General features: G+C 39.7%; 2 protein-coding genes across 4 annotated transcripts; one reads left to right on the forward strand and one right to left on the reverse strand.

The window, feature by feature from the left end:
* Nucleotides 1-265: 265 nt before the first annotated feature.
* Nucleotides 266-6,437, reverse strand: znf131 (zinc finger protein 131). Of its 2 annotated transcripts, none has more exons than XM_077560946.1 (9): nt 6,270-6,437; nt 4,319-4,454; nt 3,603-3,704; nt 3,290-3,434; nt 2,923-3,031; nt 2,630-2,815; nt 2,033-2,408; nt 1,808-1,938; nt 266-1,231 (listed from the first exon to the last, which is right to left on the reverse strand). In XM_077560946.1, the coding sequence occupies exons 2-9, from the start codon at nt 4,437-4,439 to the stop codon at nt 704-706; spliced, it is 1,698 nt and encodes a 565-aa protein (XP_077417072.1). In that variant the 5' UTR covers nt 4,440-4,454; nt 6,270-6,437; the 3' UTR covers nt 266-703. The 2 variants fall into 2 exon arrangements, with proteins under 2 accessions (XP_077417072.1, XP_077417073.1); XM_077560947.1 differs by lacking the exon at nt 6,270-6,437 and adding an exon at nt 6,030-6,174.
* Nucleotides 6,438-8,275: 1,838 nt separating this feature from the next.
* selenop (selenoprotein P) lies at nt 8,276-14,674 on the forward strand. Of its 2 annotated transcripts, none has more exons than XM_077560948.1 (5): nt 8,276-8,411; nt 9,959-10,196; nt 10,289-10,501; nt 11,517-11,634; nt 12,929-14,674. In XM_077560948.1, the coding sequence occupies exons 2-5, from the start codon at nt 9,991-9,993 to the stop codon at nt 13,256-13,258; spliced, it is 867 nt and encodes a 288-aa protein (XP_077417074.1). In that variant the 5' UTR covers nt 8,276-8,411; nt 9,959-9,990; the 3' UTR covers nt 13,259-14,674. The 2 variants fall into 2 exon arrangements, with proteins under 2 accessions (XP_077417074.1, XP_077417075.1); XM_077560949.1 differs by having other exon boundaries at nt 8,279-8,411; nt 9,962-10,196.
* The last annotated feature ends 1,520 nt before the right edge of the window (nt 14,675-16,194 follow it).

A 16,194-nucleotide genomic window follows, 5' to 3' on the forward strand; every position in this document is an offset into this window, starting at 1 on the left:
CCTCTTGTTCATATACTGTTATCTCTATGCCTGTGCGCTTGCCCTATTAAATGGCAAAAGATTAAAACAAAAACAAAAAAACTGTATTTACCTGTTGCCCTTCATACGACAGAATGATAGCTTTGCGTTCAATTCAACAGGCTCAGATCTACGGTAACTAAATTGAGACCAGATCATAATTATTTCAGCATACTGTATACTTTTTGCGACAATATTAAATTGGCGGGAAATACTGCTCTGAGATAAAATAAAAACTCCTTTTAAGTATTCTACACAGTTTATTACGGTTTACTTTTACTATTACAAAATAATTATTAAGCTTGAACAAAACTGCAGTGAAAGTGAAATATCTCAATATCTATGCAATATCTCAGAAACTGTTCTGATCAAATGTGGCTTTCCAGATGCTCTGATACAGCTACGCACAATATTGCAGCCAAATCTGAAAAAGTTTTACTCATTGCATAAACTGAGGTGAAATGACTCTTTGCCAGTTGACTTTTAAAAAGTTGAATAAAAAAAAAAAACGCTCACACAAATTGATTACTCAGCGCTCATGATACAAACTTTTAAATAAATACATGGCAAACCATCAACTTTGTCCATTTGTCAAAATTCAGGAAGTAGAGCATGACGACAAAAAAAAGCAGGATCTCGGAGTTCAGTATCCTTCATGCAGTGTTCTCATGGCTCTCTCATACTTTCATACAACCACCGCTTGTATCGTTTCCTCTATGTTGATCATCTCTTCCTCCAACTCCACTTCCACCTGAGGGTGGGCCACCTGCTGCTCGTCCATATCGCTGGAGGACACGCGCACCATCTGGATCTGCAAGCCGGCCTGCTTTAGTCTCTCCACGTCTTCCTCGCACATTTCGGCTACGCCGCCGTCCTCCACCACGACCGTGGTCGTCTCTTCCATTTCTATCACCTCGATTGGGTTCATAGTCACGTTCTCCACCTGGATGCCGTCCTCCAGCAGCACCGTTTCTGTGGCCTCGATGTTCTGCGTGGTGATGGTGAGCGCCGCCGTCGCGGCGCTGTCGGTGAGGACTAGTTCGTCGCTCGACTTTTCATCATCGATAGAGTGAACGTCTTTGAGGTGGCTCTTTAGCTCTTGCGGGTTAGTGAACCACAAGTCGCACATGGTGCAGTGGTTGGGCTTGTCTCCAGTGTGGCTCACGAGATGGTCTTTGAACTGGTCCCAGCTATTGAACACACTGCTGCATACCTAGCAATCAAGGAAAGCATCTTAAACAGGGGAAGTCAACCTTTAACATTACTTGCCAATGTTGTATGTGACCTCACTAGTCTAAACATAACATTCTGATTAATATCACATTTGTGGAATAAGAGTTGTGAAGCAAAATCCAGCCATTTATCGCCACCTCAGGGGCGGACATTTTGCCACTTGCTGTCGACTGAAGACGAGACATCAATGTTGCTCAGGTCTCAGGTAACAAACCAATCAGCGCTCAGCTTCAGAAAACAGGTGAGCTGTGATTGGTCGTTGCCTGAGCCTTGAGCAACATTGACGTCATCTTCAGTCGACAGCAGGTGGCAAAATGGCCGCCCCGAGACGGATAGAAACGGCTGGATTTTGCTGCTTGACTCATATTCCACTAACGCAATATTAACCAGAATATCATATTTAGATCAGTATGGCTGCATAGACCATATTGCCTCCCCCCCCCAAAAAAAGAGGAAAAAAAAGGGGGAAAAAAAGTTTGACTTTTTTTATTTTTTTACATTTGGGGACTATTTAGCCAGAGCCACTCATATATGGTATCTCTATTTTAGATTGTACCTGGCATTCATAGAGTTTCTTGCGTCCTTTCTTGGCTCCAGCCCCGTTCTGACAGGCCGCCATATGGCACTTCAGCGTGCTGTTCCTCGCAAAACGTTCATGACAGTCAGGACACTCATATGGTTTCTCACCTACAGATTACACACAGAAAAAAGGAAAGCAAGATGGTCCATCTAACATGATTTTATAAAACACCAAACTATACACAACCCGTTTTTGTCTTACCAGTATGCTTTCGCAGGTGCTCCTTAAAGTGTCCAAAGTGGTCGAAGTGCTTCTTACAGTACTCGCAAATGTGAACTCTCTTTGGAGTTTTCTGGTTCTGGGCCTGCTCCTCTGCATCGAAATGGAATGTACCCAAGTGCTGAATCAAGGCGCCCTCCCGCGTGTAAGCTTTGCCGCAGTGGATGCACACGTGCGGCTTCTTCAGCAGACCGATATGCGTTTTCATGTGCTGCTTGAGGTGGTAGTACAACTTGAAGGTCCGGTCACAATTGTTACAGCGGAACGCGTTGTCCACTTGAGAAATCTGGACCTCCACCACCTCCACGTTCTCCAGCACCTTGGAGGCAGTCACCGTTTCTTCCTGATACTGGACTTCCTGTACAAAAAAACAAAAACAAAAACCATACCGCAGAACATGTTACTAAACTCTCAGGTGAAATATAGAGAAGACAAACTCATAATCGATACCCGCCATTTTTAGGCTCTCAGGTACTCGTCCATATCTTCAACAAAAACAGCATGGCTCAAGCAGATATTGTGTAAAGGCACAGGCAAGAGTGCAAAATGCAACCTTGTCCTCCCGAAAGCTCGACGTACCTCTTCTATGTCTCCTTTCTTGATGATCTCTAGTGAAGGTTCCCCTTGCTGATACTTGCTGGTGATGTCTGCAAGCAGAGCCAAGGCGGAGTCGTTTGATTGGGCGTTCTTTGCGGCATCCACCACCTCCTCCAGCCCAGAGTCCTCCACCTCGATTGCACCGTCTGCCATCATCTCTATCTCCACCTGGGAGAACATACGCAAGCCAACACATTTCACAACAATTCAGCGTTTAAAGATATTTTTCACAACAGTGGTATCATCTGCGACAACAACAAAAACAAAATACGAACCGGTGCTCCTTCCACTGTGGGTAGGGCTTCTGTGATGACACAAGACGTCTCAGCAATCTTTCTCTTTTTATTGTTGCTCTTTGGCATGACTGAAGGAGGGTCATTTATCCTGCGAGAAGACATGCATTGCATAGACTAATAGCTTAGACATTTCTTGCTCAAATTTGAACAGGATGCACAATGTTTTAAGGAAATTCCATTAAAAAAAATTATGGTTATTGTTCACCTAACCCTAACTTTTATAAATTAATACTATTGTGATAATGAAATACGTAGCCTCAGCCACTGCATGAGGAATACGGTAATTCTTATGGCCAAATAGAACAAACACCAACAAGAGGACAAGTTCATTTCAAGCAAGTCTCACTTTTTGGTGAGTGCCTTGATAGCTTCCTGCATCTGGAGGTATTCGGCAGCCTTCCAGACATCGAAGGCTTCTTCTTTTCCCGCAACGGCTAACGTGGCCGTGTACGTGAACTCCATCAGTTGCCGGAACGCCATGTTACTCACTCCTGTATGACAATGATAAAGAAGCAGTGGTGGTTAAGGTTTAGGAATAGAACTTAACTTAACTTATCTTCACAACCTCGGCTAACCTATTTCCTCCAATGGCCTCCAATTAAACACTCCACTACAAACAGACGCAAGAGACATTTGCAATGAGTTACCAGAAAGTGTACCTTCAATCTCCACCATGGGTTCTTGGGTAAAATCCTGGAAGAATTTGTGAAAAAACTGACTGCAGGCTGCCAGCACTGCCTTATGTGCTCGGAACTGGTGCCCTGCGAAAGGAAAGACAATTGTTTAGGTAGGACATCCCAGCAGTACAAAAAATAGACTTGAATTACACGGCATTTTTCAAGAGTGTCCCGCTTGGAGAATGCGGCCCTCTCCTTTGTGCATCTCATAAGGCAGCAAACGCTGCCTCTGCTGGACAGGGTTGAACATTGCACCATAATGTTTTTTTTCCATTCATTCTGTTAATTCATTTTCTACATTTGTTGAAATGTTTAACAAAAAATTTACAAAATGTAAAAATCTTTATTATTATTTTTTTAACAGTAATTCATGTCAATAAAATGTTGGAGTACTTTTTAGTTTCTTTAGTTTTAGTAGAGACTAGATCAGTCTTTAAAATGATTTGAAATCATGATTATAATTCAAATTAGATTATATTAAATAAATACAATGATAAAGATTGAACAATATTTAAAAAATACAATGTGTATCCTTTAACAAATACTATCTGTACCATATGTACATAAAAATCGTACACATATATAAATAAACGTCAAAATAAATCTGATTAAGACAATATCTCAGAAATTGGCACTAGGGCCTGCCGTGCAATTGCAGCCATAAAGGAAGTTGTGTACTGTATATACGATCCACCTACCGTCTACAATCAAAGTGATATCTGTGAACTGGTCCAACTGTCGCTGTTCGTTCAGTTTGTCCATCATGACTTTGTAGTGAGCCGGGAACTCACTGCCTCCCATGACTTCAGCCGCCATCATTCACCTGATTCTGTCCTATGAGTAAAAAAAACAAAACAAAAACAAAACACATATTCATGTGTGAGCACAAGTAACATATACATTTGACTCTATATGAACATCACATTACCTCAACAGCAACGTGCTAAAGTCTAGGGACCACCACTAGTCTTCCTGTTCAATGGAAATTAATCATTAAAAAAATCGACCTTTTAAATTGCGTGTGGACAGTTGGGTTTCTGGAGTACCTGCCCAAGCATAAACCGTGTACCCAAACCACCAAATAAATCTTTTGTCAGCTGCCTATTTTGAAAATGTTTCTGTGAGGGAGCCGCATATGCTCAGATTAACCCACGGTGTCTTCATTTGCCATCTGGACAAAGAGCGGTTCACATCTCCTGTTCTCAAGAGAGTCTCCTGAAATCTAAACAAAGGTGTGAAAAAGTAAGATATTTTTTTCGCTTTTAAAAGATTATGGCATCAATGGAACAATCCATAATTTAGTAGTTTTCTGAAGACATGGATATCTGAATCCCGCAAAGTTGTATCACAATTACTGCCATACTGATCACTTTAAATCGTGCGATGATTATCTGCATCATATGCACTGCATATCTGTCATTGTATCATAATTATTGCACTACCGGTCCCTTTCTTTCTTGATGACTATCTGCATCATTCGCACAGCTGTCACTGGTCAGTACAACAGCACTAACTGTACCATTACATTACGTAAAGACTCACTGTACTTATGTGTTACTGCAGCAATGTAGCTTATACTGCCTGAAGTACATTCCTTGTCTGTTTTTATATACACTGGCATACATTACAGATGTTTCAGATTTTTTACTTCCTACTCCTTGCTTTGTCACAACGGGCTTGTTACCCCTTTTGAACTGCGAATGACGATATGATGTGAAAACAGACTCGAATTGTGAGAAAGAGTTGTCAACCACGGTGGCAAATCACTGGCGACAACAATTATTTATTGAGATTTTAAGGACTTGTAAGATGGAAAACAGCATGGAGGAGACCCAAGGAGCCTTAAAGACGATGATGCAACAAATTAGGAGAAGCAGGATATTCCCCATCCATGGTCTTATTTAGGTTCGAGGAGAATGTGTTGAGAACCACCTGCTTCTAGCGTTCAAAATTTTCCGTCACACAAATTGAGGTAAGGTTCAGTTATCGTATCATGAGCACATTCACCCTATTTTGTGTGTATTGTTTTTTTTTTTTGGTACGAGTAGTAAGTACCTTTGCCACCTCAACTACAACCTCAATTTGCATTTAAAAAGAAAAAAGGTAAAGCGGAAGGCAATGAGGGCCTTTATGACTGTAACAGGTCGTACAGTAGTAAAAGTTGCTGTTTAGTTAATAACGAAAAACAACGGACTAAGTTTTAAATGAATTTATTCTTAACACGTGCACGTTGACTATTAAGACAAGACGGATTCATTGTGGCTCAAATTAGATACGATGCCACATATTTCATACCAGCATGCTAGCATTACTGCTAGTTTACTTCCATGTTAGCACGTCCCGATATAAAACAACAAGCTGGATCCAAGTGGCGTACTCACTTTAAAACAATCCCGAAAACTGACTTACCTGTGTCAAATACGTCTATGAAATCATCACTGTCACTCAACATGGTCAAAATGACCAAAGCGCTCCACCTGAGTGTTGCCGATAACATTAATGGGCCCCTTAGCATGCTCAACATTTCGCGTTTGACAATCAACATTACGTCATCAAACCGCGCATTAAAATACACTTTTTCCCGGACACATTTTCCGATTCCGACCTCCACGGGTCACAACACGCGACAAAAAGCGTCGCTTAGCATACCTCGGGGTCGTTTATGGCGCTTTGGAGAGTTCTTTATCGGTGATCATTCCTTCGACGCATAAAGCGCTGTCTGCTTGTCTGGCTTGCTCCGAAAGGGCGGTCGTTGGACGCAAAGGCCTCAGATTCCCAGAAGCCTTTGCGGTCTTAAAGGATGCCTCGTTGCTTGGCGACAGACTTGTTTCGTTCACGATTCCGAAGGACTTGTTCGATGTTACCTAGCCTCACTTTCATCCGTGACTTAGGATTTTTGTTAATTATTTTTTTAAACAAATTCTTGTCATTACTAGTGTAAGATAGCAAATCATTTTTTAAGCTTTGCTAACAGGTCTGTCTTCGGCCAGCAGAGGAAGCTACTATTTCAATTAAACGCATCATAGGGTCATTTGCTGCATTGAAGTGCAGTAAGTCTTTAAATGATAGAGAAGAATAGATAACAAACTGTACTGTATTAGTGGTTTGTACATCTTGCCTCACAGTTCTATATTTGGTTCTTGCTCCCTTCCTATGTGGAGTTAACATGTTTTCCCTATGCATACGTAGGTAGCTCCAGCTACACATTCACACACAAAAAAAGCATGTTAGGTTCTTTATAACAGGGTGCCATTTATTTAACCTGTGCCCTGTGACTCTACTACGACATGGGATTTGAACGTGTGCTTAAACATGTGCTGGGTGCAAGGAAAACTCAAGACTAACAAAACATTGTGTCAGAAAGCTTGGTTGCAGTTGCAGGTCAAACTTCTTCCGAAAGACAAAAGAAAAAAAACTTGGACATCAAAGCTACAAATAGGTCCCTGATGTTCTTCCTTTAAATCAAAGCCCCGTGCCTCTCAAGATACCAAAAGAAGTGAAGGTCTAGTGTCGAACAATGGCCGCAGTTGTGCAGAATTTAATGCTTGGCAGTTGTGAGGTCGATGTGCCCTGCGTGGTGCCAAACTCTTGTCAATGAGTTACGTTGACTTTCGGCAATCATTTAGTTCTGGCTAGATCACGTCTTGCACTGCTGCATCTTTTTTATTCTCATTGGGCAAATCTGTTTTACGATTTAGATAAACTCAAATACAACTTATATTATATTGCAAATAAAATTATGCAACGCATAGTTTTACTCCAATTGTCCTTTTTTATAGGTCATCTTTAATCAGTTACAGTGGGTCCACCTTTGTGATGTTACACAAGACTTCAGCAAATCCTAATGCGATGATTTCAAAGCAGGGAAATTACTTTTAAGTTAAAACAACTCTGAATTGTGCAGATCCACCACTGAGGTCTTAGCATGATCGCATATCGTGAAGACGCAGTCATCAAGAATGTCAATTTTCACTTGCTGAGGCGTTCCTTCAAGTTAATCTTAGTTTTTTGTTGGGAAAAAAATGGCTAGAACACGGCTCTGATCTTTGACCTCAGTCGAGCCCCCCCACCCTGTATCACACGTGATCTGGTGCACTTAACATGACAGCTCAGACTTTGAGCCTTTTTTACGAAATGTTTTAATTGACTTTGGAGATGGAGTTGTAAAAGCGCTTAAATGCAACTTTTTTCCTTTTTGCATAAAAGTGAGCAAACAAAAACCTTTGCACTCCTTATGTTAACTATTACATTGCTTTTAATATCAACTTTTCTATAGAAATTCACCAATAATTCCACAAGTTGAAGAGTTGAGTCTGCCTGTCTTTATATGGACTTTGCACAAAAAATCTGGCCACAGACCAGAGGTCCACCCTCTGTTCTTTCCCAGCTCTCCTCTCCAAAAGTGTTGCGCAACTTGTTTTTATACCTCCATGCCTATTAAAAAAGTATTAAAGTATTCGTTATGAAATTGAAAAGTCTCAAGCGTATCCAATACCAACATTTACTTGTCTTTAAATCATTTTTGTCCGTCTGCCAAAGATCACTAATAATTTCCAATCTAAAAAATGTTTACACTTAAGGGATGTGACTTATGACTTATAAGGTCAATAAAAATAAAGTGTCACCATCAGCAAAAAAAAAAAAGGATCAGATTGACCTTTGTTCTGCTTTTAGGCAGACAAAAACAAGCAGAGTATAAAAGGAGGGGGAGCGGCTGAAGGGCATACTTGTTTTTGTACAAGCGGTTGCTGCAACTCTACGCTGTGCAGAGGAAAAGCTTCCCACAAACAGGTATATGACATTTTAAATTACATTCACAGCTTTGCTTGAGAGTTTTATTGCCACATGTGAAATCATTTTTTTGGACAGTTGGCATTTGGAGACTTCATGATTGTCTACATTGTGCTCATTATTTGCATAGAAGTTACACAAAAATATATTGTTTGCTGAAATTATTCTGTTGACTGTAAAAGGAGTGCAGCGTGGTGAACTAGTGGTCAGCACTTTTGCATCACATTACTGAGGTTCAGTGTTCGAATCTCTTGAGTGGGGGCTTGCATGTTATCCCAATGTTGTTGTGGGGGTTTTTTTCTGTGTACTCGGGCTTGTGCCCACATTCCAACATGCATGCATGAACACGCAAACTCCACCGAAGAAGAAGATGAACTCAAAAGTTTCATGGCAACAAACTTTTAATAACATTTCAACAAATTGTTTTGTAACAAAGAACTTGCTTGCTTTGTTGTGCTAACTAAAATTCTTGCTGTGTCAATATTTTAAAGTTGTTTTAGTCTAAAAAAAATCAAGATGGATTTTTATTTTTTACAGTAAAATCTTATTTCTTCAATGACACTAAAATAAATCGCAAATACATACATAATCAATGTAACTCACTATGAATCCTTTAAAGGATAACTCAACACTAAATGAACATTTTTTTTGCTGATAAACTTTATAAACTGGTTTCTACAAATGCTGTCTACATGTCCTGGTCATTACTTTGACATTTTAGTGCACGTTTGTTGAAAGATTTGGGGCAAAAAACGTGTGTTTGGCGCCATCTTCGGGTAACACCTGGGATGAACTCAATTTGGCCGTTTGTCCTCTCATTATACGAGACGATACATACTACGTCACTTGTTCAGCATTTCTTTTTAAAAAAATTCTTTTAATTTTTAATAATCTTTTTAAATTAAAAAAGAAAAGATTATTAAAAATTAGGGGCATCAGGCGATTAAAATTTGTAATTGTAATTAATCGCATGACTTCACTCACGATTAATCACAAATTTTATATCTGTTCTAAATGTACAATAAAAAAAATTCTAGGTTTTCATACTCTTGTTAACAAAAGTGGGAAAAAATGTTAAACTAATAGAAATAGTTCAAAACTCATTTTTGACGTCTATAGCCGTCAATGGCAGTGAATGAGTTAAAAATGAATGACATATAACGGTAACTTTCAAGAAAGATCTACTGTATATATCCCAATATAAAAAAAAATCTTTAAGTTGCATGACTATCTAATTTCTAGTTCTTCATATAAAATGGCCACAAAAGTTTGTCAAATACTTCGCGAGTACCGATACCTTGAAATAAGGCCACGTATCTGCCCCGATACCAAAACCTGGTATTGGTTCTGGCCCATCCCCAAAATGGTTTCAATCAAATATTTGAATTTTATTTATTTATTTTTGTAAAATCCCCCCCCCCCCCCAAACTTATTTCTAGGTGGAATTTATGTGTGCACCATAATTTGCGCCCCATGCCGTAAAAATACTCCTAATTACATTTTACGCTAAGTGACATCTTATCTGTGGTGTTCTGTTTCCCCCCCAGCAGATAGGGGGAGGCGAGGAGGCACAGAAGGCATGTGGGCGAGCCTCAGCCTGCTCCTCGCTCTCTGCCTGCTCCAGGGGGGCGGGGCGCAGAGCGAGGGGGGCGACGGGTCACGCTGTCAGCCGCCGCCCCATTGGAAGATCGGGACGGAGGAACCCATGAGGGCGGCGATGGGCCGGGTGACGGTGGTGGCCCTTTTTCAGGCCAGCTGACATTTCTGTTTGGTGCAGGCATCCAGGTAAGTATGCAAATGAGTTACAAACTAACCCTAATCCTATCATTCATACAATCTTTTTTTTCTCTTTTTCTCTCTCTCTCTGCCTCCTGTAGAATGGATAGCCTGCGCCAGCAGATGGAGAGTCAAGGTTTGAGAGATGTGACCTACATGGTGGTCAACCATCAGGGGTCGCAAGCGCAACAGCTGCACGGCTTGCTGGAGCAGAAGTTGTCGGCGAACATCGCGCTTTACAAACAAGAAGAGCAACAACCGGATGTGTGGCAATTGCTGAACGGGGTCAAGGATGACTTTTTCATTTATGACAGGTTCGTGGAACCGATTCTCGCTAAAATAGAAACAAAAATGACGGAAATGAGCAATTAACTCATTCACTGCCATTGACGGCTTTAGACGTCAAAAATTTATTTGAACTATTTCTATTAGTTTAACATTTTTTTCCCACTTTTGTTAACAAGAGTATGAAAACTTCGATTTTTTTTATTGTATTAGAACGGATATAACATTTGTGATTAATCGTGAGTTAACTAGTGAAGTCATGCGATTAATTACGATTACAAATTTTAATCGCCTGACGCCCCAAATTTTTTAATAATATTTTCTTAAAAAAAAAATAAAATCTTTTCATTTTTAATAATCTTTTTAAATGAAAAAAGAAAAGATTATAAAAAAATTAGGGCCATCAGGCGATAATTTTTTTTTATCGTAATTAATCGCATGACTTCACTAGTTAACTTACGATTAATCACAAATTTTATATCTGTTCTAAATAAACAAAAAAAATCTAGGCTTTCATACTCTTGTTAACAAAAATGGAAACAAATGTTAAACTAATAGAAATAGTTAAAATATATATTTTTCCTCTATTGCTGTCAATGGCAGTGAATAAGTTAATTGGTGTCAAGGAAGTACAGTATGTTAAAGTGATATATATCTGGACTGTGAAACTAACACCTTTCTATGCTGGGGAGGAACAATATTTAGCCTTGATGGTTAGACCTTACGGAGCGTTCTGCACATGTAAATTTCTGGTGCATTTGAGCAAACTCAAATAATCTGTAAGACTTTTATTTTTATGGGTAATTTTGTTATTAGTTTTATAATCTTTTCTAATCTTAGATTGTGGATATCATACATTTTTTTTTAGAGGAGTTGTCAATTCGTTTTCTCATGAGTTTTCGTTTTTACCGATAGATTGTGGCGCGGTCAGACAAATTTGGGTTAGGCCTCTATTTTAGGAATGAAACTTTTTATATACACACAGTCTTGTATTGGTTAACACAACTACTCTAAGCACTTTTTTTTTAACCTGTTTACCAACAGATGTGGACGCCTTACTCAGAAGATTTCATATCCGTATTCCGTCGTTGGCCAGGGCTACATCGAGGGTGCCATCAAGGACACCTACTGCAAGCGCTCATGTGGCACTTGCACATATGAGGTATTATTATTATTATTAAAATTAGTAGTAGTATACCATACAGCACAAACGTGGCAACACAGTGATATCTCGATACATGGGGTATGATGTGATTCAGGATACATATATAGTAAGGCAACTTGGTCTTATACTATTGAGCATGTTTTACTTTTAACGGGAGTCAATGGGTAAAGAGATTGTGCGTCCCAGAGCGGAAATACGTCACAAGATCTAACAACAGAGTTCAACTCAATATGATGTATATAATATTCATCTAAAAATAAATGTGCATATATTTTTAGATATTTTTATTTCAAAATTCCACTTGAATTTTTTGTCTGTTTTAATGACTTTGCAGATTAGCGGGCTAGTGCTTTACAATATGCCCTCATTCCCAAATTGCCACTGGTTTAATGTTAATTTCGTCGACGAAAGGTAAACAGAAATAATTTAGTCAACACACATTTTTCAACGGACAAAAACTAGACTAGACTAGACTAAAACCCTCCTTAATAAACAATAACTGGGACTAAATCAGTATGAATTTTCATCGACTAATGAGATGAAAATTTACCTCACTTAATAAAAACTGGACTAAAATCTATGTGGGCATTTTAGTTCATGAACAAAAACAAGACGAAAATAATAGGATTTTCTGTGACACTGTCATGTGACACACAGTGACACACCCCCTTTCAAATCTGCATCTAGCGAACACATGGGACAGATAGGAGGTGGAATCACGGTGAAAGGTAAAAAGAAGAAGAAGAGTACATTATAGTTATAACATAACATTAATCCAACGGCTATAACGTTCCAACAATAATGTTAATCCGACCGCTAGCTAAGGCTAGCTAAGGCTAGCTAAGGCTAGCTAAGGCTAGCTAAGGCTAGCTAAGGCTAGCTAAGGCTAGCTAACTTACTAGCTCATAGCATGGAGCTATAGTAGCCACTGTAATTGCGTGTGAAGTTGTTTTTCATCAAAAAGGTGAGAGAAAATTTTTACGTCAACTAGTTTTAGATCCAAAATGTTCAACATAATCAAAAAATACAGGGGTTAAATTATTGTCCTAAGACTAAAACTAGATGAATAAAATTATGTTTTCTTGGTCTAAAATAAAGACTAAAATGCTAGATTTATAGGTGACTAAAAATGGACTAAATAAAAACGGGATGAGGTTGAGAAACTATGATCAAAACTAACAAGATGATTGAAACTGGACTAAAACTGAGACAAAAAAAAAGGCGGATAAAAATGGAACAGTACTGTACACTGATTTCACATGTTAACTTGTTTGACATGAATTTTCCACAGAGTGCTGAAATCCCACCTGAGTGTCAAGTAAATACAGAAGCGCGTCCCGATGCTACCCCGACAGTTGACGCTGAACCTGGACATCACGGTCAACACCATCACGGTCAACACCATCACGGTCAACACCATCACGGGCATCACCATCACGGGCATCACCACCACCACCATCATCATCCTCATGTGCACCACGGTCATGACCCCAGTTTGGGTCATCACCATGGAAACCACGAGGTGCAAAGTCACGACAGTTTAGGGCAACAAGATAGTCAGGGGCACTACCACGTGGCGCCCCAGGAGGCGCAGGGGGCGCCGGTGATGCAGCAGCCGTGAGCACCCGTGATGTCGAGGTGAAAATCCAACCACGGCTGACGTTGGCCCGCCGGTTCCGACAGTGACGTCGCTACCGCGGCCAGCTGATGCTGACACTGACGCAGGCTGTTCGGCGAGGCGGGCGAGCCGAGCCTGTGACGCTGTCAGGAGGCGCTACCCGCCACATGACAGTGACACGGGCATGGCGAGGCCAATCGCGTCAGCGAGACCTGACAGTGACGCTCGCACCGGGCCGTCTGACAGCCGCTTCAGCCGGAACAGTGAGCCTGACCCCCGGGGGTCGTGAGCTGAGAATGAGGCCATCTGTAAAGCTGGCCGTGATGTCATTCTCGGATAGGAACATCCAGCTCACGTCAGAGGCTGCCATGTTGTTAAATGACCCTTTCCCCCTTTTTGGACCCTTTCATCTTTTATGAAACCAGGCGCACAAACTATGCTCTAGTGGCGTCTGGGTGAAGTCAGGATGGCAGGGATGGGAGATGAGTTGTTAAGGAACATGTTCAGTTTTTACTCAATCTTTATTTAGCCAAAGCACATACTTTGTTAGAAAAATCTCACCACAACAGCATCAAACAAAAATCTAAAAGTAAATTTTTACCCGTATCCTTCATTCATTTAAAAACTCCTCTATTCACTGTTTTTGTGTTTTTTATGAAACGCCCGAAGATGCTACAAGTAGGACTGATTTTCTGAAAGTATGGCTACTTTTCTATTAAACAGGGCTTTGGTGCCATCTTGTGGTGTTTTAGAAAGGGCAAAACAATAAGAATGGGCGAATCTTGCCGTGATTTATATTGGGTAAGAACCCCCCCCCCCCCTTTCCTTCTCGATCGACAACTCTCTTTCGTTGGCTAAAGTTAGCATCTCAAAGTGCCACGTTAACATACTTCCTTGGCACCAAGACGCCACAAGATGGCGCCAAAGCACTCTCTAACAGTAGGACTACTTTTCTTTAAGTAGTTTTGAATGCCCGCAGTTCGACCTAAGTATATAGTCTTGGAGGTAGAAGTTATCTTTCAGCTATTACAGAATGTAAGGGAGCTTGGCATGAGAAGCTAATCTTTGGATGACATAGCTTGAATACACTGGCCTACTAAGGTACATTAATTACAAAGTTAAGCACAATACTAATTCATTTTTTTCATCCACATATTTTTCTTCTTCCTTTTTACTACAGTAGATTTACTTGAAAATTGCACACATCTAAACAAACTTAAACAACTCTGCTGTCACAGAGAGTCGGAAATGGAGCATGAATGACTTTTGTAATACACACTGCGCTTTATGATGGTTTCTGCGGGAAGGTAAAATGCCACCCAGAAATCTGATGGCCACGCAGAAGAATGTATTGTAAAGTCACTTTGTGAATTGTACAGTATGTGAAAGGACAGTGCAATAAACTTTGTTTGGATCGCTTCTTTTGTGTTTGCGCCTTTTGAATTAAGATGGCAACATGAATTGTTCCAATATATTTGAGCTGACATTAAACATTTTCTTAACAAAAAGCATTGACATTTTCAAAAATAATCGATCACAAAAAGTACTGGCATGAAAACAAATATAACATTGAATTTTTTGGGGGGGTCCAAATATTCTTTTAACCTGTGATGAACAACATTTAATAAATAAATAAATAAATGCTCCTCCTAGATGTGTCCAGCAGATGACGACAAAGCTCCATAACGGAGACCCGAACATATAATCTGCTCAAATTAAATGTCTAAGGAGCTCTAAATTCTTTATGGCTTTACTAAAGCGCTTCATTAGGTACACTTAAGCACTATTTAATGAGATTGTTAAATTAATAATTGTTTTGTTTGAACATGTTTGCACCATACCCCCCCCCCCACACACACACACACACACAAACACAATAGACTCGTTCTATAAATCTACACCATGACAAACGCTAAAAAACACAATTATAGTTTTTCTCAATAGGTTTGACACATTTCTTGAAACTGAGATGACATTTTCAAAATACCATGGATAAATCTCAAAACCACCTTACAATTGGTGTCAACTGAATGCCATTTCTCATTGCTATAATCAAATTGCCAATGTCTTAGTTCATGTCTCAATTGCCTTAGTGGATCTGTGCAAATGGTAGTGCCCACATTTAGCACATTTGACAAATTAATAGATCTTTCTGATCGAACTGAATTAGTTGTTTAGGTATAATTTTAGTTATTAGTTTTTCATAAATATACAGAATTCATCTTACACTTTCTTTTGATGCACTCTAATGTCGTAAGTAACTTTGTGTGAATAAAAAGTGTTTTGTTGACTGTTCTTTTTACTCATGTAGCAAAGAATATCCACATTTGTTATGATTCACATTCTTGGTACTGCTTTCCTGCCACCACAACATAATACCGTACAATACATATAAGCCAAATATCACTGTTGTTGACATTTATTTCCTCCACATCTTAATAGCATTAGGCTATGTATTGTACTGTTTCAACTGTATCTGTATAGTCTTGTATATTTAATTATTTTCCTGTTATATTGTTTGAGCTGCTAAAGCAAGCCATTGTTAGGCGGATTCAATTTTTATAAATATGTTGTTATGGTAGTACGTCACCACGCCACACGGTGGCGCCTCTTTAATTTGTTATCTCAATAGGTCACTTGTCCTTCTTTGACCTTTTCACTACACTTTTGCCATGGCCTGAGTTTATTATTTTGGCTGCCAAATAAACAAGCACCTTTGGAAATCGACAAGTCTTTGCTCCTTTTGCTAGCCTAATATCCATCAACACATGTCCATGGTTAGCTAACGGAACCTCCTAAGCTACCTCCTCAGCTCACGCCACGACACATTACATTACAAACACCAGATGAACTAGTGAACTACAACCAAGCAGCAGATAGCAAGATAATGAGCAATTATTTGAAAGAATAGGTTGATGTTTCCTGTCAAAATAAACATA

This window comes from Vanacampus margaritifer, chromosome 3 (genome assembly GCF_051991255.1).
Source record: "Vanacampus margaritifer isolate UIUO_Vmar chromosome 3, RoL_Vmar_1.0, whole genome shotgun sequence".
In the NCBI taxonomy this organism is placed as follows: Eukaryota; Metazoa; Chordata; class Actinopteri; order Syngnathiformes; family Syngnathidae; genus Vanacampus; species Vanacampus margaritifer.

Coding starts and splice junctions, on each gene's coding strand:
- znf131 (XM_077560946.1), bottom strand. CDS start 4,439: ATGATGGCGGCTGAAGTCATGGGAGGCAGTGAGTTCCCGGCTCACTAC. Junction 3,705..4,318: donor TATCACTTTGATTGTAGACG/GTAGGTGGATCG, acceptor TTCCTTTCGCAG/GGCACCAGTTCCGAGCACAT. Junction 3,435..3,602: donor ACCCATGGTGGAGATTGAAG/GTACACTTTCTG, acceptor ATTGTCATACAG/GAGTGAGTAACATGGCGTTC.